Source organism: Poromitra crassiceps (genome assembly GCF_964638095.1).
Source record: "Poromitra crassiceps genome assembly, chromosome: 1".
Lineage (NCBI taxonomy): Eukaryota > Metazoa > Chordata > Actinopteri > Beryciformes > Melamphaidae > Poromitra > Poromitra crassiceps.
In genome coordinates this window covers 61,300,974-61,328,046 of record NC_139623.1, presented here as the reverse complement: position 1 = coordinate 61,328,046, position 27,073 = coordinate 61,300,974, and the positions used below count along the sequence as shown (strand labels likewise).

Below are 27,073 nucleotides of genomic sequence, written 5' to 3'. Positions count from 1 at the left end.
CCCCCGCACCCTCTCCTTCCATGCTCTTCCCTCCCCCGCCGCCCCTTCCCACGTTCCCCCTGCTCTCCCTCCCCTGCACCCTCCCACCTCTCCTTCTCTGTTCTCTCCTCCTCCCTGTCCTCTCCCCTCTCTCACATTCCCCCTGCACTCCTTCCCCTGCACACCCCCACCTCTCCTTCTCTGCTCTCTCCTCCCCTCTGTCCTCTCGGGGGGGGGGGGGGAGGAGGGGGCGGAGAGGTCTGTTCCCTCCCCCGCCTCCTCCTCCCGCGTTCCCCCTGCACCCTCCCACCTCTCCTTCTCTGTTCTCTCCTCCTCTCCCCCTGCACTCCTTCCCCTGCACCCTCCCACCTCTCCTTCTCTGTTCTCTCCTCCTCTCTGTCCTCTCTGGGGGGGGGGGGGATGTGGGACGCTCCCCCTGCTTCTCTACCCTGGCTCTCCCTCCCCTGCACCCCCATCTCTCCTTCTCTCCTCCTCCACATTCCTATCTTCTCCCCACCTCCCCCCTCTCCTCCGTCTATATTGCTCATTCTCTCCCCACCTCCTCCCTCCCCCTGCTCTCTTCCCCCCCACACCTCCCCTCCCTTCCCCTCTCCTGCTCTCTCCTCTTGCTCCTCCCCACCTCCTATACCCTCCCCACCCCATCACTCTCTCACATTCCCCCTCCCTTCCCCCTCCCCTCCCTTCTCCTGCGCTCTCCTCTGCTCTCCCCTCATTCCTATATTTTCTATATTATCAATTGTTCAAATGTTATCTTTATTCTGTATATTCTTGTTACTGTGTGTTAGCTAGAATTAGCTAGACATACTTTCTGTGAAGCCCTCTGAGACATGCTTGTGAATTAGGGCTATATAAATAAACTTGACTTGACTTGACTTGACTTCTATAAAAGCCATTATTTTTTGTATTGACTATTTTTTTTTTTTTTTTTTTTTTTTTCAGCTTTTCAGAACAACATACGAACAAGACAAACAGGCTCAGACACAGAACGGAAAAAACAAAAACAAACACAAAAATAAAAATAACTACACATTTTCAACATTCAGTGCTACCAGTTATGTAAGGTGCTTATATTTTTACAAGAGGTACATTCTTGTGCTCATCCGTCTCCCGCAACCTCAACAAGGTAGGCCAGAAACGGGCCCCAAATGGCAAAGAATTTCTTCAGTGAGGCGGTCCTCAGGAACCTAATCCTCTCCATCCGTATAACAGAGGTCATTTCCGTCAGCCACAGTTTAAAAGGAGGCGAAGTAGAAGACTTCCATTCTTTCAAGATGAGTTTTTTGGCAACAATTGTCCCTTGCGTCAGAGATTGCTGCACAGTTGTGGGGAAGTCCAGAGAGAGTTCCGAGCAGCCAAAGATGGCAAGTTCTGCTTCGGGCTGAAGGGTTATTTTATAAGCCTTCGAGTACCAGTCAAATATCTTAGCCCAGAATCCGGACAGTGAAGCGCAGAACCAAAAAGCATGTGACAATGTGCCCTCCGACCCCTGACACCTATCACATAGCGGTGAGACAGAGGGATATATCTTATGTAGCCTATGCTTGGAGTAATGGAGACGGTGAGTGACTTTAAACTGGATCAGCTGATGTCTGCTATTAACTGAGCAGAGTTGTACAACCGACAGGCTCCTTTCCCATATAATGTCAGATAATTCAGTACCAAGTTCTTCCTGCCATGCCTCTCTGATCCTCTCAGTAGAGGCCATGGTACAATCATCAAATAAACACACAAATCTAGAGATGAGGTGCCTGGAGTGAGGAGGGCTCAGCAAAACATCAAAAAGAGCATATTCATTTGGGAGCGCTTCAAAGGTCTGAATGCTGGATCGAACATAGTTTCTGATTTGTAGGAATCTGAGCCAGTCCGTGCCGGGCAACTCAAACTTCTTTTTCAGCAACTTTCCTAACTTGGTTTAAAATTCTGAGGGAGTTTCTCACAACAAAACCCAAATCCTTAAGAATCCCCGGCCTCTCTAGCTTAGAAAATAAGATTGCTGGCAGAGAAGAGTTGACAATAGTGCTGGCCTCCATTTTCAGCCACAGGGGGGCCCCGAGAGCTAAATTGTCAGGGGTCCCTTGCCGCCAAAACATTAGAGCTCTAACATTGGCAGCCCAGTAGTAGTGCCTAAACACTGGTAAGGCCAACCCGCCTTCAGACTTGGGTTTCTGCAAGTGAATTTTCGAAATTCTATGATTTTTATAATTCCAAATATAGGACAGAATTATTGAGTCCAGTTCTTTGAAAAAAGCTGATGTAAGGAAGATGGGGAGTTTTTGTATTGACTATTGAGTGATACACTTTATTAAAACAAGCATATTATATCAGAAGTGTTGTTTGTGTTCACAGTGATGTCAGATTTGCTTAGGTCAGAGCTATGGAATATTAAATCATCTTTGCTCACTACATCTGCCCTTTCTTCTTTTTTACCCCAGGTGTGCATAAAATACTGGTTAAGAACTTATGGAAAAGTCATGGAAATCCATTGGTCAAAATGTGTATGAACCCTGAAGGGTTAAATTGAGCATTTATGAGAGATTTCAAAAATATCGAGATATATATCGTGTATCGCGATATAGCCAAAAAACATCGCAATATTCTTTAGAGGCCATATCGCCCAGCCCTACCGTCAACACTCAGATTAAGATTAGTAACATTATTACTAGTTTGAAAAGTAATAAAGGCACACTTCAATATTATACAATACATATACATTTGTTGTTATATGTACAGGAATTACAGACATAAAACACATACAAACAACAAGAAGAAAAAGGGGGGGGGGGGTTGCGAAAGGGGGGGTGGGGGTTTGCAAGAGTGGGGGGATGTTGCTGAAGGCGGGGGGGGGGGGGTTTAGGGAGGGAGGGAGGGGGGGTTTGGGGGAGTGCATGCGTGACCATGTGTGTTGGCCTATGAGTCCTTTAGGGTCCATGTGTGTATGTGTGTTTGTAAGTCTGAGCTCCCTCCTGGCTGATACACAGCGGTTGCTATGGAGATAGCCTCGATCTTTCCAGACCAAAAGTCAAGCAGCAGATGTGAGGGGGTGGGGGGGGGGGTGTCAGGAAGCACAAGTTGCATTCGAGGCTTCTGGAGATTTTGCTGCTACTGGCTTTGACGGCCGATAGCAGGTGGGGGGAGTCCAGATTAAATCAGATGTTTGGGTTTTCCCCGGTAGGAGCAGGGATCAACAGCATTCCTCACACGAGTCTGTCCCTGGTCCTCAATTTTAAACACTTTGGCTCGCGGCAGTGATATCTCCAAGAAGTAATCCATTTTTGCGATTCAGATCAGAAATTGCAACAGTCCGAGTACTCACTGCCCCGCTCATCTCGTTTATTGTGACGTGCAGCCTAGGGTCAATGGCTGCTGTCTTCCCGTATCCCGCACGAAAGTCCCGTCTGGGCAGAGGGGGGGAGGGGTTCCCCGGACCCCGCATTAATTTTGTCGATTGCGTTGAGAGACCAGCTTAATATCCATATAATCCATATCTATAGTTTCGAAGAGACAAGTGCAAGATTGGCTCCGGGTAGCAAGCAGAGGGATAGGGAGCAGTGATGGCTGTGCGGGTGACCTGACGGAGCAGGATTTTTAAATGAGGTGATTGCCCTAATTACGATGTCATAGAGCAGGCGAGGCCGCAACACGCAGTGGTCATCAGTGATGTCATAAGAGCATGTGAGCGGCCAAGCCTAGTATAGTATGTAAATATTGAGTATGTGGGCAATGTTTGTTTGTTTCAAGTTGCCGTTTTAAGTGCGCTTGGGCTGAAACCTTCAGAGTGTGTAAAGGGCACCCGTGCGGGTGACCTGACGGAGCCAGATTTTTTAAATTAGACTAATTAGGTCATGATGTGATGATGTCATCAGTGATGATGTTATCAGTGATATCATAAGGGCGCACACACACAAGGAGGCATTGTGACAAGACTGATCAGTTATGTCATAAGGGGCGCACACACACACACACACACACACACACACACACACACACACACTGATGATGTCATCAGTGATATCATAATGGGGCACATACACAAGGGGGCATTGTGACATCACTGATGCAATAGCATTTAGGGAGCAACACACACACACACACACACACGATGTCATGGGTTCGGTTCTAAAAAGAGATAAGCTCGTGTCTAGGTGAACTGGACCCACAACATATGGAATTACATATATGTCAGAAGTCGAGAGCTCAATCAAACATAAGCACGAGCGTATTATATTGTTTCACACGCGCAAATACATACTCACACTCGCGCAATCTGACATCCCGCGCGCACAAAGACTGCACCGAGCGAGGAGAGAAAAGCACAGCGTGTATTTTGCTGAGCTCTGCGCGCGCAGACCCTCTCTCTCTCCGCCCCCGTGGTCGAGTTCTACGCGCTCGCATTGGAGTAAACTCCAACGCGAGCGCGCAGACTGCTGTTGCCCCCCCCCCCCTGGGTGTTTTCTACACGCTCGCGTTGGACTTTTGACAATTGTGGGCGGAAACCAAGGCAGGCCTCTGGCCCTCTATGATTGGCCACTTTCAACGCCGACCCACCCCCTTAAATTTTTTTTTTACTTTATTGCACCAAGGAGCCTTACACTGGTATCCAGAATACTTTGGCTATTAGGCTACCAGTTGAATCAAAATTTTCACAATCACAAACATGCCAGGGGGATTAATGGTTGATAATAATGACGACAAAAATAAAGAAAATTAATTGTTATCTTGTAAACACGGACCTCCTCCGGCCTTGATGACAGCTTCCATCACAGACAGGAAGCTTGGAGAGCCTGATCTTTATAGTCTTATAAAGTTTCTTAAGCACATGCTGCAGTTTCTAATTCATCCAGTAGGCTACAGTAGTTAGAAAGTATTTAGATATGTATTCTGTATGAACTCATCTAAAGTGACTATGCCTTAAAAAGCATACCAATTAGATTGAAAGGCTAGCAATACCTGAAGTACCATTCCAATAGTAGCCTACCTCCTCAAAACCTAAGAATACAGTATTCCCCTTTTTTGCTGGGGACCCCTAGAACATCCTCAATGACCCCCTGGGAGCCTCCTGACCCCAATTTGAGAACCACTGCCCTAACAAATAAAATTGGGATCAACAAATCTGTGTTGCAGATCCCAGTAATGTGACCATCACCATGCCAACGGTTAAGGGCAGTTTGTAGTAAAGCAATTTATGATAGTTGCCACTTGCAATGTTCATGTTCTGTCGTCGTTCCAGCAGGTTAATATACATCCAGCGACAGGTGGTGTGTCATCGTTGCATTGTCTGATAAAAAAAAGTTAGTTAAATGAACAGACAAGACAACGTTAGGCTGCTGCATTGACTCATAGGAAAAATGTATTTGTATTTTTATACATGAGAGCCATTAGACATTACAATTCACCCTTCGCTAAGTCCTGCTCCCTTGGTTAGTTGCTATGGAAGGCAAGCCACACGTTAAAAAAAATGCCGTTCACAACAATATGAGGTGAGAGACATTCCCAAATAAATAATGGCCAATTTCTAGAGTAACAGTTCCAAATATCGGACAGAAGTATACAGAAAGGAGTACAATATGCTTGTGAGAGCTACAGTATCACACAATATAATTTGTTGGCTAGACAATACTGTGAATGAAGACAAGAGATCATTAAACTTGAAGGAATAGCTATCTGCAAGATAGCTACAAGATGCTTGTCTCGATGTACAACACGTGTGAAATTCTTGAGCTGTGTTGTGTTCCATTACATATCGTCATCATCTGATTTATCCGTAGTCAGACATATTGTTGTGTCAAGTGTTATACAGGGGAAATTATCTGATGAACCGATATTTGCAGCTCTGTGTTGATTAGCTAATGTTTCTGTGGCATTTTGATTAACGTTACGATTTAATTCCTTTTGGAACAAATTATGGTTCAACAGATGAAATTAACTCATTGAGTGCCAGCCACTTTTGGAGAACGGACGCTCCCAGTGCCAGAGTTTCAGAGCTTTTTTCAGTGATTTCTCGAGGCCCACAGAATATTGTGTGATATTACTATGTAAACAATGAACACGCAAAAATAACGATGAGACTCTTTTCTATCATCAGCAAAAACAGGTTTATTGATATCATTTTCCGTTCTTTAGTTATCAGCCGGAGAAGATAGCTTGATTTAACAAAAAAGAGCAGTTTTTTTCTAGAAGCTGAGATAATGGCCCTTTTGTGAAATTAAACATTTCAAACACATCACTGACTCTGAAGCTAATTTTCTGATGTAGTCACACCTCAAAAATAATTTCCTTCAATAAAACAGTGAAGGCCAGGGAATTTTGTTTGGCAGAATAATATTTTTAGCTGCAACCAGCAGCGCTGGCCCCTGCGTGCGCTGCTGGTTGCAGCTTCTTTGCTTTCTTGATTTGCTGCTGGTGGGCATCGGATATTCTGGCTTGCGTTTGCCAACCCTGTCCTGCTGCCTGGGTCTGTCTGGGTCAGTGTTGTGTGCTGCTCTGCGTGCCCCCCCCCCCCCCCCCCCCCCCGCCCCGCCCCGCCTCGCCTCAACTGCACACTCCTCCTGTATGGGAGGTGGCTCTCTGCTGAATTTGCTCTGCACTGTGAAGGGTGCGCGACATTCAGCTTTTTTACAGCCTTCCGCGTGTGCTTGTCACCGGCTCCTATGCTTCCAGTTGAGAATAATAACTCCACGGCTGATCATGCGAATGGCCTGGGCTGTCGCAGCGGACATGGAGGAGCTCAATTGTGGGAGCAGATTGGCTGCTGCGGGCACATCTAACGTTAAAACGCTTCATGCATATCGATGCATACGGATGCGATGCGATTTCCGTTTCCCCAACGACTTATTCTCTGTTTTTCTCTGCCTTTCTGTTAACCTGGAGAGCACTGTCGCCACCTAAGGGTTCTGTAAAATAGGTTATAGACCTCCAATAGCTACAATAGTTGTACAGGAAATGCGGAAGGCTTTGATCGACGTCCCACCGTCAAAAAACGCATTGGACGTCGAAAGACGTCCGTGGCACTCTACGTCACTATTTAATTGGACGTCGAAAGACGTCCATGGCACTCAATGAGTTAATTGATTGAAAAGTTTATTTCTATAGGGACAGATACATAAACATAGAGTATTCACAGGAAACATTATTTGTTATATATCCTGACATTTATAGCCTAAGCTAGTTTTCACGACATAGGAGGTAAAGGTTCCTGGTGTCAGCGTCTGCATCATTTTGCTCAATCAGCAACTAAACCTCTGCTAGCTGGTGTTCGTTCAATGGACCGTCAAATTCAGGGACCACCAGCACACCATGTCAGCTGCAACATCACCATCTTCTCCAGTCAGCTGCAACGTCAGCGCCCCAGTCAATGTCCGGCTCGTGAATATCCTGACAGTTAACAAGACAGTAAAATACCACTTTTAGTCATCATTCTATATTTATAGCATATCATGTGATCTAATCAGTTCTTCCAAAAGGTTTTGGCTTTCAGCATTAGATGAATATATCAACCTATGTTTTTTATGCAATGAACAGAGTGCAATGGACTATATTAACATTTTCATCAATTATTGTTTCACCAGTTGAAGATGCATGTTACACTGCCTACAACAGAGGTGCCCAAATTCCTTTCTATGAAGGGCACAAAAATGATCTGGATGGCCAAAAATAAAAGGTGTGTGAAATTACACCTTTTATTATGTAATTACATTACATTAGATAGATTTCCTGTCTACCAACACGATTGATTGGCTGTGTTTCAACCTCTTGGTAACATGACTAAATATTGGTATGTCATCTTACAAGCAATATATCCCTTTATTAGCTTGGCAAATTAGATTAGATTAGATTTATTATTGTCCTTTCGGAAATTATTTTTGCATCTGTTGCAGTCATACAAAATATATACAATACATAATACAAAATACAATACAATACAATGTTTGCTCCCAAAGTGTTTCACACCAACCCTGCTGATAAAAAATATTAAATTTAGCAGAGCTATGCTGGATGGTATAAAAGATGTCTGGGCACAGGAGGTCTCCAAGGGTAGTACCCTGTGGGTGAGGGGGGTCCGCAGCAGACACAGGCTGTCATCTGTAGCAGCTCCCGAAACATGTAGGCCAGGGGTGCCCACACTTTTTCAGTTTGGGAGCTACTTTTAAAATGACCAAGTCAAAGTGATCTACCAAACATATTTATTTATATATATATACACTGAGTATACAGTGGAAAACAGTGGAACAGTGGAAAAACAGTGGAAACAGTGGAAAAACAGTGGGAAAAAAAAAGAAAAAAAAATTCTTCCTCAATGCCATGCGAGCTACCACACTACCTTATTGGCGTATTGGGCACCCCTGATGTAGGCTATCCATGAATTTGTCTAAAAAATATTTCCACAAGAGTTTCCTCTGTCCTGTTTATAACTACAGTTTTTATTCTTGCTGTGCTGCTCGACATAATGATTTATCAATGTACCTTTATATCAGCCTGGCACAGCTGGTACCTGTTGACTGCTCCCTGTGTTGACTGGAGAGGAAGCCGTGCCCTCCAGCCCTCTGTGAATCCGTGATAATTATGATAAGCCTGAATTGTGTTATTCGACTGGACTGGACTGAGCACCGGGCAAGTGGTCTGACGAGCAAAGACAGAGAAAGTATTTATGTTGTTAGTTAGATAGTTTGTTCACCCATCACCTGTGTTATAAGAACATTTTCATACATCATGTATACTTAATATTTTTCAATATTAATATAATAAATTCAACATCATGTAATCACTGTTACAGGCTAAATGAAGTGGTATGACAAAAACATCCATCAGAATGCAATATGTTGTTCCAAATATAGCTTATGTATCTAACGTTATACAGCAGGTAAACCAGTCATGTTGTCTAGCAGAGGTTCCCAAACTTTTCAGACCAAGTACACTATCAAACAAAATTTCCAAAGTACCACTTACCACTGCGGCTACCAACTTTTACCCCCATAAAGAATAATTGATTTAACCATGCAATAGCATCAGAAAGGCTAAACAGTAGTAGGCTACTGTTGCGAGTCAGACCCCAAATAACCAACACATAAACAGATGCATGTAAACATCTTATTTGCTGATAGGCAATGGGAAGAAATCTGATTGAAACAAACACCAACACTTAACATTAGCTAGTTGTTTAACGTTAAGTTAGATTAGCCGCTTGGAAGCGAGTTGGTACGTTAGCTGAACTTATAGCTACAGAACCAGACTGATAACTTTTCTCTGAAACACGCTGTGATGGAGGAGGCATCAGAGTTAGTATAACCTTACATATAGAAAATGATTGGGGTGCACCGATTGCAATTTTGTTGGCCGATTCCGATTTCCGATTTTTGAATAGTCTGACTTGCCGATACCGATTTTTGCCGATTCCGATTTTCTTTCTAAGAACAACAATTGACAGCTTACACAAACGTTTTTGTAACTTTGTTTGAAAATTAAGATTCATATAACAATTCTTATCATTTGCATGAAGTAGGACCATCTCACTCAAACACATCTCAAAATAAAAGTGTTCCAGGTTACTGGACAGAGCTTTTTTGTGCAAATACAATGAATACAAAAATTAAATAAAATCCAATAGCCTATATCCCACAGCTATCATGCATTTACTTTTCCAAAAGAAAACAGGTGCAACAGAACATCAAAATGATCCATGGACAAGGATTTTATAGCCTGGCTCCAGACCAGTCCTCTTAAGTAGAGAGGAAATGAGTTTATGAGTTACAGTAACGATCTTCAGTCTGAATATCAGGCGGAGTTTACACACAGTCCGAAATTTCACGCACAGAAAACCTTGCACACTTGTGAGTCCGATGCATTTTTATTATAATGTCCGTTGTTCTATTTGCAATACGAAACAAATAGTCTCTACTGTATCCACGTTACAACATGACTGACAGGCTGAGCAGCAGCGCTGATGTGGAATGGAGAAGGCAGGTCGGGGAATGGTTATACTGGACACAATGCTCGCGTTCACCTCACCAAGCCGGCTGTGCGCTGTGGCCAGGTGCAGCAGCGCTGCTTCCCGGGTAGAGAGAGCAGAGAGAGGGGGGCCAGTGAGGTGAAGCGAGCCGCTCAGACTGGACTCCAGCCAGCGGGACTCGGCCGCACCTCTGTCTCCACGGTGCCATGGCACGAGTCCGATACCTCACGAGTCCGACACCTCACGAGTCCGAAAAAAGAGGCTAACTTCCCCCAGACCCTAACCCAAAACCTAACCTCTCCCACCCCCACGCCTAAACCTAACCTCCCCCAGACCCTAACCCAAAACCTAACCTCTCCCACCCCCACGCCTAAACCTAACCTCCCCCAGACCCTAACCCAAAACCATGAGGTGTCGGACTCGTGAGGTATCGGACTCGTGAGGTATCGGACTAGGGGGCAGTCCCCGTCTCCACGGCTCATTTTCGAATTGCATGTGTGACAAACTGCGAGCTTTGTCTACTTCACTGACGGTGAATAAATTCCACAAGAGGAAGGTATGCTGGCGTGTGTGGTGTGGTGGCTGGGTGCCTGTCTCGGTGCTTTGGGGTGCGCGCACGTCACGTGAAAATCGGCTCACAGAATCGGCTATTTAGAGTGACCGGCGCAGATCACCGATCGAGGCCGATCACGTGAAAATCGGCCATTTCCGGTCACGTGCCGATAGATCGGTGCATCCCTAAAAATTAACATAACAAGCAACCAACCTGGCTTGCATCAGCCAGTTATAGAGCTAAAATAACGTTAGCTAACTTATCCGAGAGCAGAGATATGGCTAACGTTAGCTACGCAAACGTTAACGTTAGCTACATTAAGTTAGCAGTTTTCAACAGCTAGCCTAACATTAGTTGCATGCAAACCAATATGCAATGTTAAAACAACCTAACATCATCTCGCAAATATAATTTTGTTCACTTAGCGTACCCCATGAATGCTGCTCCAGCTCCCTCTTCAATCGGTTGCTCTCTGACCTATGATGCTCAGACTCTCCAAGCTTCCTGTCTGGGATGGAAGCTGTCATCAAGGCTGGAGGAGGTCCGTGTTTACAAGATAACAATTAATTTTCTTTATTTTTGTCGTCATTATTATCAACCATTAATCCCCCTGGCATGTTTGTGATTGTGAAAATTTAGATTCAACTGGTAGCCTAATAGCCAAAGTATTGTAGCGTTCCTGGTATTTATGGAATCATGAGGCTTCTTGTTGGTACAGGGTTCTTTATTCACAGTTAGTTATCTTACAACTCTTGGCGGTTGTCACGCACATAGCTAGCTAGCTGCTTCCTCCTTTGGCGGTATCTGGAGACTGACTCACGCATGCTCTGTCTGACCGGAAGTCTCCCCCAAGCATAGTGTTCCCCCCCAGTCACACTCCCACACATCAGTTGCTAGCTGCAATCGAGACACTTCTATTGCTCACCACATTATATGTAACTCTGGATCGCTACATACTCCCCGCCCAACAATAAGGCCAGCTCCCACGCTGGCACCATAACCCACACATCCCCCTGTACCAAAACACACCCAATACTCCTTTCTTTTTTTAGCAACTTTTCCTTTAACACATTCTATCCCTTCATTCTCCAGCCTTTCTCCCACATCTTTCATCCCCCACAATATCTCATGCCATGTACATTATCTTTTCTTTTTTTACATCCATTTCCAACCACCACCATCCTCTTTTTTTTTTTTTTTTTTTTTTAATAACACTCAAAGTCCTGGAACCGTCCCGGAGCCCGTGGCTCTCTACTTCGGCCGTGTTACTCCCTGTGATTCTGTCTCTGAGACCTCAAGTCCCTGGGTGGTGGCCGTCCGGTCATAGCCGGACGCCCCTCTCTGTGGCAACAGATTCCTTCTCCCAGCACGTCTAGGTGAGACCGCTGGGTGGCTGAGATCTGGGGGAAGGGTGCACCCCCCCGGTACGGGGCCAACCTGTCCTGGTGGAGTACCTTCCTGCCACCAAGTGGCATCTGCACTCGGTACACCACCTCCCCCATTCTCTCCAGGACCCTGCATCGGCCTGTCCAGTGACAGTCCAGTTTAGGGCATCGCCCTTTCTTCCTCCGGGGTGCGTACACCCAGACCAACTCCCCCTCCCGGAAATGGTTTCCCCTCGCCCTCACATCATAGTTCCTTTTTTGTCTCATGCCCGCTTTCTCCAGCTGGCCTCGAGCGAAGTTATGAGCGGACTCTAACCGATCTTGCAGCCTCCTGGCGTACTCTCGCCCCGGGGGCGCATCCAGTGCGTCCGGTGGTTTGCCGAACGCCATCTCCGCTGGTGTCCGCAGTTCTCGGCCTAACATGAGCAGAGCGGGTGTGCAGGAGGTGGACTCTTGGGCGGCAGATCTGTAGGCCATGAGGATGAGGGGCAGGTGCGTGTCCCAGTCTTTCTGGTGCTCCTCGGTGAGGATGGCCAACTGCTTTTTCAGTGTCCGATTGAATCTCTCCACCAGGCCATCGCTCTGGGGGTGCAGTGCTGTGGTCCGCGTTTTTTTAATGTTCAGTTTCTCGCACATGGTGGCGAACACCCGTGACTCAAAGTTCCTCCCTTGGTCACTGTGGAGGGTCTCCGGTGCTCCGAACCTACTGAACATGCCCGCCACCAGTGCGTCGACCACCGTTCCCGCCTCCTGGTCGGGCAGCGCGTATGCTTCTGGCCATTTTGTGAAATAGTCCATGGCGGCCAGGACGTATCGATTCCCATTGTCCGTGCTCGGAAACGGTCCCATCACGTCCACCGCCACCCTCTCCATGGGAGCTCCTGCTGCTAGCTGCTGGAGCGGGGCGCGAGACTGGTCTAACGGACCCTTGTACTCTGCGCAGAGGTCGCAACGGCGGCAAAAGTCCTGCACGTCTCTCCTCATCCTCCCCCAATAAAAACCCTGCCTAAGGCGACGGAGGGTTTTGTTTACCCCAAAATGTCCGGCCCCTGCAGTTCCATGGCAGCTCCCGCACACCGCCTCTCTCAACGTCGTCGGCACTACTTTCCGCCACTTGCTCTCTCCCGTCGCTGGCTCTTTCCAGGACTTCATCAGCACCCCGTTGCTCAATCTCAGGGTTTCGAACTCTGACCACAGCCCCTTGGTTGCGTCGGTGACCCCGGCCACCTCTTCCCACGACGGCTTCTGGCCCTCTTCTACCCACTGCAGTACTGGCAACAGCTCCATGTCGTTCTCTTGATGGGCCCTCCAATCTGCCGCTTCTGCCACCTGCAGCGCCTTGCACACTGGTCCATCCCCCGTATGGTTAGGGCATATCCTCGCTTCCTCTTGGAGCTCTCTCTCCCTTCCTTCTCTCTTCTCGCAGTACACACACCCTCTCTGTGCGCAGGGCCGTCGTGACAGGGCGTCTGCGTTGACGTGGCGCGCCCCTGCCCTGTGCTCTATGGTGAAGTTGTAGTCTGCCATCCTTTCTAACCAGCGGCACACCTGTCCCTCCGGCTCCCGGAAGGACCACAGCCACTGCAGCGCCGAGTGATCGGTCCGGATGGTGAACCGAGGCTGTCCCAGGAGGTAGTATCGGAAGTGCCGTAATGCTTCTACGACGGCGAGGAGCTCCCGGCGGGTGACGCAGTAGTTTCGTTCTGTTTTGTCAAACGTTTTGCTGAAGTACGCCACCACCCGCTCCCCGTCCGGCCCCGTCTGGGACAGCACGGCCCCCATACCCCCATTGCTGGCGTCAGTGTCCAGTAGAAACGGCAGTGTGGGGTCTGGTGCTCTAAGCACCGGAGACTCGGTCAGCGCTTTCTTGAGGGATTCAAAGGCTAGGTGGCATTCTGTCGTCCAGTGGAAGTCTGTGTTCTTTTCCTTTAGCCGGAACAGTGGCTCTGCGATTTTAGAAAACCCCTTTACGGATTTCCTATAGTATGAGGCTAACCCTACGAAGCTCTCGAGTTCTCCCTTGTCTCTGGGGGTGGGCCACTCTATTATGAGCGCCTGTGTCTTCTCTTCCAGGGTGCGGATGCCCCCCGAGCCGATGCCATGCCCTAAGACAGGGGTGCCCAATACGTCGATCGCGATCGACCGGTCGATCGCGAAGGTAGTGTGGTCGATCGCATGGCATTGAGGGGGGGGGATTTTTTTTTTTTTTTTTTAACTGTTTTTCCACTGTTTCCACTGTTTTTCCACTGTTTTTCCACTGTTCCACTGTTTTCCACTGTATACTCAGTGTATATATATATAAATAAATATGTTTGGTAGATCACTTTGACTTGGTCATTTTAAAAGTAGCTCCCAAGCTGAAAAAGTGTGGGCACCCCTGCCCTAAGAACTCTACCCTCCTCTTCAGGAAGTGGCACTTATCTGGGTGTAACTTCAGACCCGCCTCTGCTATCTTCTGCAGGACCTTCCGTAACGCCCCCACTGCTGCCTGAAACGAGCCCCCGTGTGTCAAGATGTCATCTAAGTACACGACGCATTCGGTTTGGGGAATGTCTCCCAGCAGCTTCTCCATTAACCTCTCGAACGTTGCTGGTGCGTTGCACAGACCGAAACTGAGTACTCGAAACTGCCACAGCCCCCTCTCGGTGCGGAAGGCGGTCTTTGGCTTGGCATCGTCGCAGAGGGGCACCTGCCAGTACCCGCTGCGGAGGTCTAGGGATGAGAACCAGGATGACTCCCCCACCGCATCTAACAGCTCCTCGATGATGGGCAGCGGGTACGCGTCTTTCTTAGTCACTCTGTTCAGCCCCCTGTAGTCTACGCAGAATCGCATCTTTGAGCTATTTTTCTTCTTTACCAACACTACCCCCGACGCCCACGGGCTCTCGGGCGGCTCAATGATCCCCGCACGCAGCATGTTCTCTACAGTTTCATTCGCTATCTCCCTCCGCGCTGCTGGGACTCGACGGGGATGCGACCTGATGGGCCGCGCCCCCTCAGTGTCTATTTGATGTTGCACCAGGTGGGTACAGCCTAGCTCATCATCGGACATCACGAAAATGTCTTTATATTCCTCTAGTACTCGCCACAGTTCTTCGCTCTGTTGGGGTTCTAAACCCTCACTCTGGCGTTGATGCAATCTTCTCAGCATCTCTAACCTCTCGGTCTCCCCCTCCGCCTGTAGCGGTGGCTGAGGGAAAGTGTTCGGAGGTGGGCCAGGGGCATGGTTTTGGGGAGGGGTTTGGTGCGGGGCAGGGGTCTGGGTTGGGGGAGGGGCTTGGTTTGGGTGAGGGGCTTGGTTCGCTGGGTGGGGCTCGTGCTCAACAGTGACGCGGTGTACTGTGATGCTATTTACGTTTGGTTGCTCCCCTGGAGCGGTGGGAGGGTGACCCATCTGGACTACTGGCCCCCCTGCGAACGTGAGTGTGCTCTTCCCTAGGTCTACTGTGCATTGGTTTAGCGTCAAGTAGTCCTCCCCCAAGATACAGGGCCCCGCCATCTCTACTACCCATACTGGAAAGTTCACTGTCTGTCCCCCCACAGTTATCATCACGGACCCCCTTCCCCTCATCGGCATCAACTCACCGGATACTGTCCTCAGCAGCTGTGTCGCTGGCTGCAGAAGCGTTCCCTCGGGCATCATGTTGGCGTTCACCAGCGTTGCCGTACACCCCGTGTCCACCAGGGCGACACAGTACCTCCCCTGCAGGTAGACTGGAACATGGCAGCCGTTCATCGTGCGCGGCCCGTTCTGCATGCTGACAGCTCCGGCGATGTCGTCTACTTCGGGGGGAGGCGGAGCCCCACCTCCCCGTTGATGTCGGTGGGCTCCCTCCTGCGACGGCGTGGCTGCAGGGAATATGACATCGGAGACCCGTCTCGCCCCATCTAGACGGGCCCTGTGCCGTTTCCCTGGTTCCACGTTCTCCGGCGGCACTCTGCTTCCCGATGTCCGGGGCGCCCACAGCCCCAACAGATCATGCTTCCCGCCCCTCTGGTCCAGTTATTGTTCCGCGGGGTGGGCTGCCGAGCGGGGGTGGGCTGCAGGGTCGCGCTTCGGAGCAGTTGTTCTTTTAGCTGCTGCACCGACTCGGACAGTTCTCTCACCATGTTGCCTTGCTCCGCCAACGCCATCTTCCACGCTGGCTCTTCTTGTAACGGGCTCTCCGCCACCACTCTCACCACGGGGGCGGCTCCCTTCGTGTCGCTGCTCACGGCCCAACCCGCCACTGTCTCTCTTTCAAGCTCCAACTCCAGCGCCACCTCCAGTGTCTTTGGCCGTTTCAGCATTACTTGATCGCTTAGACTTCGCGGCACGATTGCCTGGATAAAGTAATTTCTGGCCAACTCATCCAGCGACTCTGGCGGCAGCCGGCTGTATACGCGCCGGCTGAGGATCTCAATGTCTGTTGCCAGTGCCCGCAGCGACTCCCCCGGTCGTCTACGCCTGTTACACAGTTCCGCAACCACGATGCCTTCCTCTTTGCATTGGCCGAAACGCCTCCGCAGGGCCGCCATCACCACATCTAAGTCTTTTGTATCGGCCATCGCCGCCACGCACGTTATAGCTTCGCCTTCGAGGGACATCACCAGATGGCTGGCTCTCTCCTCCCTCGACCAGCCATTCATGTCTGCTGCCACGTTAAACATTGTGCAATATGGCTCCCACTCGCCTTTACCGTTGTATTTCGGCGGAGTCACTTCCTTCTTGCCTCGGCGGGCGCCGTCCCGCGCCGTCTCGATCCGCGCCACTTCCCCGTCACTGGCCCGCAGGCTAGCCTCGCTGGGCTGCGGAATAGCCTCCATGGCTACGGCAACAATGTCGTCTGGCTCGGTCTTCACTCTCACCAGCCCCTGGCTTTCCACTGCCTGTCCCGCTTGGATCTCTGCAGGTGCGGCTATGTCTGCCCGGTCCTGCTCCTCTTCGGATGCCTGGCTGTCTGCCCCGGCTCTTTCTCTTCCCGCCTCTCGTTTGATTCTTCTCCGCTCTTTCCTCAGGAACTTGTTCACCATCTCGCCGATACGGAGGCAATATTCACCGCTTAACTTCTGACGCCAATGTAGCGTTCCTGGTATTTATGGAATCATGAGGCTTCTTGTTGGTACAGGGTTCTTTATTCACAGTTAGTTATCTTACAACTCTTGGCGGTTGTAACGCACATAGCTAGCTAGCTGCTTCTTCCTTTGGCGGTATCTGGAGACTGACTCACGCATGCTCTGTCTGACCGGAAGTCTCCCCCAAGCATAGTGTTCCCCCCCAGTCACACTCCCACACATCAGTTCCTAGCTGCAATCGAGACACTTCTATTGCTCACCACATTATATGTAACTCTGGATCGCTACAGTATTCTGGATACCAGTGTAAGGCTCCTTGGTGCAATAAAGTTTTTTTTTTTTTCAAGGGGGTGGGTCGGCATTGAAAGTGGCCAATCCTAGAGGGCCAGAGGCCTGCCTTGGTTTCCGCCCACAATTGTCAAAAGTCCAACGCGAGCGCGTAGAAAACAACCAGGGGGGGGGCAATAGTAGTCTGCGCGCTCGTGTTGGAGTTTACACCAATGCGAGCGCGTAGAACTCGACCACGGGGGCGGAGAGAGAGAGGGTCTGCGCGCGCAGAGCTCAGCAAAATACGCGCTGTGCTTTTCTGTCCTCGCTCGGTGCAGTCTTTGTGCGCGCGGGATGTCAGATTGCGCGAGTGTGAGTATGTATTTGCTCGTGTGAAACAATATAATACGCTCATGCTTATGTTTGATCGAGCTCTCCCATATTGATATAAATCTGACTCCATAACAACACACCACGGCAGAACAAAATAACCACAAGGCTGTCAGATGGAAAGTTTGTGAAAGGGAGGTTGACTTACCCGGCACAGGCGTGGGGTGCAGACAGCAGGCCGGCCGAGTAGTGTTGTGACGTTCGCGAACAATCTCGAAACTATTGAACGGCTCTTTGCTATGAACGAAGGGAACCGAGTCCTACTTGAGAGCCGTTCGTTTTAATGTTGTGCCTAAATTTCACTGCCTGCCGCTCCCCACCACACATACAGTGTAGACCTCCCTCCCTCTGCTAGTCCGCTGAGCAGGGAGGATAGGTGCACTCGTTAATTGCTACCGGCGCATGCTGTAACTGGCCCGGGTGGGCGGACTCAGCTTAATATCAAAACGGGCTACGCCGCGGAGTGCATCTGAAGACTTTCTGGGCAGCAAATTGTTGCATGAATTGCATTCAAGGAAAGCCAACTTTATTTACACGACACATTTCATAGAAGAAGTAAATTCACTGACTAAGCAGATGGATATGGTGTCACCTTGTGTCATGTTTACAATGCAGATCATTGACATTAGGTCTGGAAATATGAGTAATTTAGTGCTGCTGCAGTTCACAGATGCAAAATTAAATAGTGGTGGGTCTAAGATCAAATCTGATCCAAATCGTACGATATCATTATCCTAGTGATTTCGCAGATAAACAGTAGTGCCCGCCCCCTAAAAAGAAAAAAAAGAAAAAATGAACAAGGATCCGCTATTTTGAACGGCACTCGGAAAGGAACGGAGCCATAAGATCCGGCTCCCTTCAAAGAGCCGTAATTCCCATCACTACAGCCGAGGCAGACAGCTCGTGCTTTACTGGATAGCCCAAGCCGGGGGTGTAGAGGCTAGATGGAACTTACTTCCGCTCTTTAGTTTAGACGCTAACAGAAAAGTATCTCACACACACTCACACCCATACGTGAAAAGAAAGGAATAAAGATAATAGAGGAGGGAGAGCAGGAGGTGGGAGAGACAACATGTCTTCCCTGCCTGGAGGTGGAGCCTATTGCCACGTCATATAGATTACACACCCTCAAGTCAATTCCCACTTTCCCAATGACAGCCTCACGTGACGTCATGAATCACATAACAGGGGTAACCGACAAACATCATACTAACGAACTGTGACACTAGTCATATACATTTAAACATCCAATCAAACGGCTGTAAGTTAGTTGTATGAGGCTAAGTAGGGGTGTGTATCTCTGCTTTGAGTACAGAAGAGGATTATGTGAAATACATTTTTCAAATTGATTGATTGATTGATATCTTTATTGATTCAAACTTCAAATGTGGCCCTAATCCTCTTCTGTAGATAAGCATCTCAATACGGCAGGACTATTCAGGACTATTCAACTCAATTGTTCAGAGGGCCACATTGTCAGAAACCTAAGGGGCCGGGGGTTGGACTGTTCCCTGACCTATTAATCCCATTATTTGTACACTTGACACAACTTTTTCAAAATTTTCAAAACTTGCATTTGACTACATTGCAAAAGTAGCTTAATTTTAATTTAAAAGTGCTTAATTTCTGTGCAACAAAAGCTGTGTTAAAGCCCCAAAAGTAAACACATTTGAAACAAATCTAAGTATTCTACAACACATGTCAGCCATTTGAAATATAATTTGGTCAATTCTGTCATCCCTTAGCTACTCTATAGCATTGGAAACATTTATAGTGCATCAGGAAAGGAAAACAACTGTAAACATTCTTTCTTGTTTAGAACCTAGCACAGTATTAAATACTGAGTATCTCATGAAAAACTATTAATATTGCATGTTAAAGGAGCCCAGTCTATACTGTAAGCTACTGAGTTGTTTAACCACCGGATAGCTTGGCTGACGCGTTTGCTCTGTTGATGTTCAATACGATACCATATTGTTGTGTGTTGCGTAGAGAAACGATCGAGGCAGTCCTTTGCTTTGCAGAAACAGTGCATTTATTGCTCTAGTGCACGAATGTGAACAGTCCATTTTCTTGTCCAAGATACAAAAAGCAGAGCACAGCAAACAAATGTTAGCGCCACAGCGAAGTGGTCAAAAACCCTTTGCCCTTCTGGGGTCAAAACACCTGGCGAACCATAGTGAAGCCGGTACCTATATAGATTACCTGAGACCAGGTAATATGGTACAGCGACACCCCAAGGACATACAAGGCATTACACATAATAATCACAGGAAATAATACCAGACCAAATTTGGCTCCTACATTGCATCTTTTGTGTTTAGCTCCGTCTCACAGCATTGTAACATTGTACTGCAGCAAGAAAGGAAAACTACTGTAAACATTTTAACCATATTTCTTGTTTAGAACCTAGCTAGCTACAGCACACATCTCCTGAAACACCATTTATAATGCATCTTTCTTGATTCGCTACATCACAGCATCTCCTGAAAAACATTTATAGTGGATCTGACTTGTTTAGTTCACTTTAGCTAGATCACATCTGAACAACAACCAGTCGGGTGTAATAAGTAAATGAGGTTTAATTGTAAAAAAAAACTCATCCACGGGCCGGTCTGGTCCGGATTCGGCCCGCAGGCCACCAGTTAAATAGCCCTGCAATACGGAATGAAAAATATATTATAAACTGAGTAAAATGAGTAATGTTGCCTGTAGATGTCACTGCTGCTCAGTGCGTTTTGCATAATTACCACTTTTACTCATCTCTTCTTGTCTCCTCCATTCTCTCCCCTCCTTCCCTCTATTCCTTTGTCCTTCTCAATGTCCCCTTTCTCTCCTCTCCTCTCCTGGGTCAGACATGTTTGATGTGGTGATCATAGTCGGCGCATTGCGTCTTGGCTTTGCACCAGTCAGCGTCGTCAGGGAGCTTTGCCACGCCACCAAACCAGGTAACAAAGACTGATAATATACTCTCTCTATCAGCCCTGCTAACCAGCGGTAACGCATTTGTGTTTTAGTCATGACCAGTGTAGGGCAAGTAACTCAGGAAATGTAATTAGTTATATTACTCCTATCGCCACGGCCACGGGAGATATAGGTTTTTTTCACGCCATAAAAATGATCAATTCTCAGCAAAAAGGTCTCAAAAACAGCCAGTAAAGGGTTAACTAATGTAGGCGGGGCCAACCTGGGGGTGTGTGAAATAGCAGAGTCCTGATTGGCTCTGAGAGGCTGTTTACAAATGAGCCGCTAAAGCCCAGCAACTTGTCTGAGCTGGAGTAAGAACATAGATGGGAGTCTTTCCCTCTCTAAATACCTTTGCGTTTATTTATCATGGCATAATGTATGTATATATATATATATATATATATATATATATATATATATATATATATATATATATATATATACATACATTATGGCATAATGTAGAAAATGATTGTTCAAACAAATCTATGTTTAATTAATCCCCCCCCCCCCCTCGATTTTTTTTATCCCATTTTTTTATCCCCCATTAGTGCTAACTTAATTTATTTATCCTGGTTGCTGCTCCACCCTCTGCTGATATGGGGAGAGCCGAAACTGGCTCCATGCTTCCTCCGAGACATGGGCAGTTAGCCAGCCGCTTCTTTTTCACCTGACAGAGGAAGCTTCACCGGTAGGACATGGCACGTGGGAGGTTCACGCTATTCCAACCAGTTCCCCTCACTCTGAACAGGCGCCCTTAACGACCAGAGGAGGAACCACATTAGCAACCAGGATATTGCATGTTTTGGTGAAGGGGGTTCCTATATGAAGGAAACCCTCGGGAGGCACGGGGAGAACATGCAAACTCCACACAGAAAGGCCCTTTTGACGACCCCACCCGGGTGGTGGGACTCGAGGACATGCGGACAGGCACGCATTCCTTCAGCGTTCACAGCGTCCCAGGTGGGAATCAAACCCAGGACCTTCGAGCTGTGAGGCGACAGCGCTTACCACTGCACCACCGTACCCCCTTATGTTTAATTAATTAATCAATTGATCAATTAATTAATATTGTTTATTCCTAAAACCACAGATGAACGATTAGTGGACTATGATGTAGTGTAGACTAGTGGTTTTGATAGTTTTGACAGAGTAGTCTGTGAAACCCCTAGTGTCGACAGACAGCAAACATGTAACCTTGCCAGGCCACTGGATTCACACTAGAATAGATCATCATGATCACATGGCAAATCCAAGCCAATCTATTGGTTTGAGTCAGCGTCCTGTAAGGCAGCTACAGGCGGGCTTTAGGTGTGACGCCAGCGAGAGAGAGCCCGCGATATAGGTGATAAAGCGATCGTAAATCCAATCACCAGGTATTTTTTGAAAGCGTCTGCCCTTTGAAACGGTTTCCCGACGACGCGTTCGCAGATGGTTATGTTAAGACAAACCATCTGGCAGCATCACGTGGCCATTCCAACAATTATGACATGAAAGCATCATCAGTTCCCTACGATCGTTTAAAAAGTGTGTTTTAATTTGAACTTTATTAAAGATAAAGCCCTTGAGATGAAGCGTCTTGGTTTAGAGGGAGACCTAGAAATACAAATGCATCAACATTACAACAAAAGAGAATTACTGGTACACATAGACATAAACACCCATACACTCACAACCCCCAACATACCCACCGCCACAAACCGTTTATAAGAATAAACAAAATTAGAAACAAGAACAAGTTGTTTTCAGATGAGCAAATAATGCAGTCGTAAAAATGAAAACTGGAGAAATTTAGTCGGAGAGAATTAGGCAGGTTGTTCCAATCAGATGGGGCTTTGAATTGGAAGGCCCTACGCCCAATTTCCTCAAAAATGTTGGGAACAAAGAGTGAGGGATATTCAGCATTGAGAGCTGTATGCGACTAAATTAGATACTGTTTTAGATATGATGGTAGTTGAACTAAATATTAACTAAATTTAAATTGCAACCAGTGAAAATGTCTTCTAGAGTTTGGTGATTCATACATAGTGCAATATTGGGTACAATACGGACACCTCAAAATGAATCTGCAGAGACTATTAAACACTACATTAACTCATTGAGTGCCAGCCACTTTTGGAGAACGGACGCTCCCAGTGCCAGAGTTTCAGAGCGTTTTCAGTGATTTCTCGAGGCCCACAGAATATTGTGTGATATTACTATGTAAACACCGAACACGCACAAAGAACGATGAGACTCTCTTCTATCATCTGCAAGAAAAAGTTTATTGATACCATTTTCCGTTCTTTAGTTATGAGCCGGAGAAGATAGGTTGTTTTGAGCAAAAAGACACGTTTCAAATTAGAAGCTGAGATATTCCGCCTTTTGTGAAATGAAGCATTTCAAGCACATTCACTGAGTCTGAAGCTAATATTTTCTGATGTAGTGACGTGGTGTAGTTGTGTGGTGCCCTGCGTGCCCCACCCCCCTCTCCCCCCTCAGCTGCAAACTCCTCCCCACACTAACACACAGCCTCACGCACCCAGTCTATTTTCGGAGTGCTCCGTTTTTGTGCGCCGGCTCCCAGCGCGACACGGAAAAGCCAAGCCGGACTGCTGAGAATGGTTTGGCCCTTCGGCATCGGGTGCTGCCTTTCTGGCGGCTAATCGTGTGGAGAAACTATGCAGACAGACAGACAGAGGCAGAGGGGCTCAGTTGTGGGCGCGGATTGACTGCTGTTCGCAGCCAACGTCAGCTGCAGCCAGAGCCATCTATATGGCTCTGGCTGCAGCATGAGCGGTTTCTCTTTCATCACGGGGCTTTTTCCTGCTGTTTTCCGGACCTTTCTCTAATCTGGAGAGCACTGTCGCCACCTAATGGGTCTGTAAAATAGGTTATACACCTTCAATAGCTCCCATATTTTTATAGGAGATGTAATAGGCTTTGATCCACGTCCCACCGTCAAAAAACGCAATTGACGACAATCGTCGTCATTGGCACTCTACGTCACTAATCGAATTGACGACGATTGTCGTCATTGGCACTCAATGAGTTAAGAGGACGCAGGTCTGATTCTGAGGTGTTCTGATGAACAGATAAATCAGATAAATGGTAGACAACCCTGTTTGTATGTTCAGATATACAATGTTACAATTAGGGCTGTCAAACGATTAATTTTATTAATCGCGATTAATCTTTTAACTATAGTTAATCGCGATTGATCGCATGTTTGTATCACATGTTTAAAATGCCATTATTTTGCATTTCAAAGCATTTTTAATTAGATATTAATCATTCTTACCAGTGTGTTGTGATTGGGAATCAAATTAATGCAAATAAATGTACTTTGTGATCTTGAATTTTAGATTTATTTTCAATTCAATAGAAGTGCAATGTAGACAGGAGGTAACAATGTCTACAAAATATATCTAGAACCGATACTTCCGGCGGCGGCGCTGTGGAGCAGTCGAAACCCAAAATGACACAGCCGAAGAAGGCTGTGTCTGAGCTAAAAACTTTGGCACTTCCATGTGAATAATGACTCGGTATTGGAAACTGTATTGATAACGTGTATATCGCATGAAGCCATTGGAGCCGACCTCCCAGTGGTTAGAGGACCCGCGCATCCGAGACCCTGAAGGAAGAATGAGTGATGACGAGTCTCGCGCTAGCTAGCTGGCTGCTAGCTGGCCGCTAGCTACTTTTAGGTGATCGCTCGCCTCAAAGTCGATGTACTTCGGTGATATTTTGATTCCTTTTTACACAAGGTGCAAGCTACGGCTCTTGACTTGTCCACTGTGCCATTTGGGGAGTTTTTTTAAGTAAAACGAGCCATTTAGAAGCGTATTGCCGTCATTCTCTTCCATGCCTGCCTGCACAAGCAGGAGACAGGAAACCGAACGGCTTGACTACCAGTACGGGTGCGACGAAGGGACAAAATAGCGGCATGCGATTAACGCGATAAAAAAAAAAAAGCGTTATGGCCGGCCCTTAATCGCATCGCGATTAACGCGTTAACGCTGACAGCCCTAGTTACAATGTTACAATTTCACTTAGCAGACACTTTTATCCAAATCGACGTACTGTACTGAGCTTTATACAACACAACCAATGATCTAGTCGGAAGATAACAACATGAGTAAATGCCATGAGGCCAAGCTTGAGTCCGAATAGGTGCCACCAGGCAGTGCATCATTCATGCCTCTCATTCATCATTCATGCAATTAACATTCATGTACATCTATCATCACTTTTTCATCAATCCCATTCATCATTCATGCCCATCAAGTGTGAAGGGACACGGACATCAAAAGTGCATAATTCAGGAACAGGCCTTCAGAGGGCGCTGTGGGAATGAGAGACCCGCCATTCTCCCTATTAGAAGTCACTGTACCATCAAAATGATTAAAAAAGCTGTTATATTAAGATTTTAAAAAAGTTACTTAAAGAGACCTGCCTCTACCTGGGATTTAAAAACAAACACAAATCAAGAGTCTCAACCTGGGGTTGACGGCCCCGATGGCTTAGACTGAATCTGGGTGGGAAACGGGTTCTTGATTATGTAAGCGGAACAAAAGATCAGCCTCTTGGCAGACCCAACTGCAAAAGTGGGTTTCAACTCCTAGAGGGCACTCTCACTGTATGAAAAGTACAGTTTACTTATGGCTCAATTCCACCACATTTAACAGCCCTGCACAGCTCGTCCCCACTCGGCTCTAATCGTTTCGGCTCGATGGACGTTTTGCTTCCACCGCGGATCATCTGCCCCCACCCACCCCCGCCCCCGCCCCCGCATATCTGTCCTTCGCTTATAGCCGAAGTAGACATAACGTTACAATTAAATCCATCCACAGAACTTTTAAACTGTTTATGAAATACTGGTGCCTCTAAATGACCTACAGTGGACATGGGCGAATGTGACAATCGGCCAGGAAAATGGATATCACTTTGTAGTTAGTCAAACTCAGGCATGCGCTGCGCTGCGCTGCGCGCGGACGGAAGAGGCGCAACAGAGTGAAGCCTGCCCTGTACCCCGCGGCCTCTCAGGCAAGACCGCGGCTTCACCAAACACCCGCTGCGGCCTAGCGGAGCGCTGCAGCTCAACTAACTACAGGAGCTTGCTGAGCAGTGGACTTTTTTCACTCTGAAAACAATTGAAACCACCGCCACGACTTTATTTCACAAAGGCGAAGGCAGCAACACAAAGACTGATGGAAATAACATAACAGAAGAGAATGTAAGCCCACTAAACTGGTATGCAGCGCATTGACAGTCAGTAGATAGAGTAAACACGATTCTGCCTGGCCAATCAGTCGTCTACAATGTTTTCACGTCACCGTATGAACCCGGGTTGACAGAATAGAACCCCGACGAGGCAGGTACGAAAAGTAGCACCACTCGACTCCAATACAACCCGGGCTGGAACAGTTTAAACCGGTGGGATCGGGATGAGACATTTTATCGAGTCGAGCGGAGCGGGATCGCGCTACTACCTGCGGTGGAAATGAGCCATTAGTGTCCTCTAGAGAGAGAGTGGCGTCAGTGGAGGACCAAAATGCGAGACTCATTAGCCAATGAACAGTCAGGAATGGGTCTCGCGCTACTTTTGCATGCTAAAATAAAGCTGATAATGTACAATTTGATTCAAGAGATGAAAAACCCTTTCAAAGTACAACACAAACTGTCTATTTTAACACGACAGTGCTGCTTTTTTACTCAAGAGTTCCAGGACCTTACTTCCTGGAAAAAAACTGGTCCATTGGAGTGAATGGAGATGTCGGGACTCTTCTATCTACACGGCTCTGAATTTACTCTCACATGTGGAGATTTTGCACTAAAAAGCCATATACATTGTATCAATATTATTATAATTATATAAATATTATATATATGTATATATAATATTAATATTATATACGTATAATGTATTATATAAAGCCATATGCATTGGTTTAAAGCTGAACAAATGTGTTTTAGGGTTTAGTTACCCTTTAATGGGGCTTTAAAAAGTGTGTGTTCTCTGCAGGAGGCTTAGTTTGCATGACGAGAATCGACCACATGGAGTCCGGATACGACTACAAGGCCCACCTGGAGAGGGAGCTGCAGCTGATGGAGGAAGAGGGACTCTGGACTCACGTGGACACCTTGGAGACGGACAGATACATGTTAGACGTTTACACCAATAATGTGAAAGATGAGCAGAATGGGACATACCGCACCGGGAGAGCCTACCTGTACAGGAAGTCCCTCACATTACCTGAATAAAGGGTGGAAGTTGGGGACACAAATCAGTGTGGGGGGGGGGGGGGGTCTGACGGTCCTCTCCCAGAAATTGAGGCACACATTTACTTCCAAGCCATGTAATATTAGTAGTAGTATAATTAGGTACATCTAGGCTACCTCCGCCAAGGAGGTTATGTTTTCGGTGCCGTTTGTCTGCTGTTTTTTTTTTTGCAGGATTATGGAAAAACTGCTTTGCCGATTTTCAAGAAACTTGGTGGAACGGTGTAGCATGGGCCAAGGAAGGAGCAGATC

The 27,073-nt window shown here is 47.2% G+C and overlaps 1 protein-coding gene across 2 annotated transcripts in view; it reads left to right on the top strand.

Moving 5' to 3' along the window:
* Positions 1–26,813, top strand: part of LOC310780282 (methyltransferase-like protein 27) — a 52,158-nt gene extending 25,345 nt beyond the window's left edge. For both annotated transcript variants that reach the window (XM_083640841.1, XM_083640842.1), the window contains exons 5-6: positions 20,449–20,541; positions 26,565–26,813. In XM_083640841.1, coding sequence (XP_083496967.1) covers positions 20,449–20,541; positions 26,565–26,803 — 332 coding nt within the window. In that variant the 3' untranslated portion in view covers positions 26,804–26,813. The remainder of the gene's footprint in view (positions 1–20,448; positions 20,542–26,564) is intronic.
* Positions 26,814–27,073: the final 260 nt, after the last annotated feature.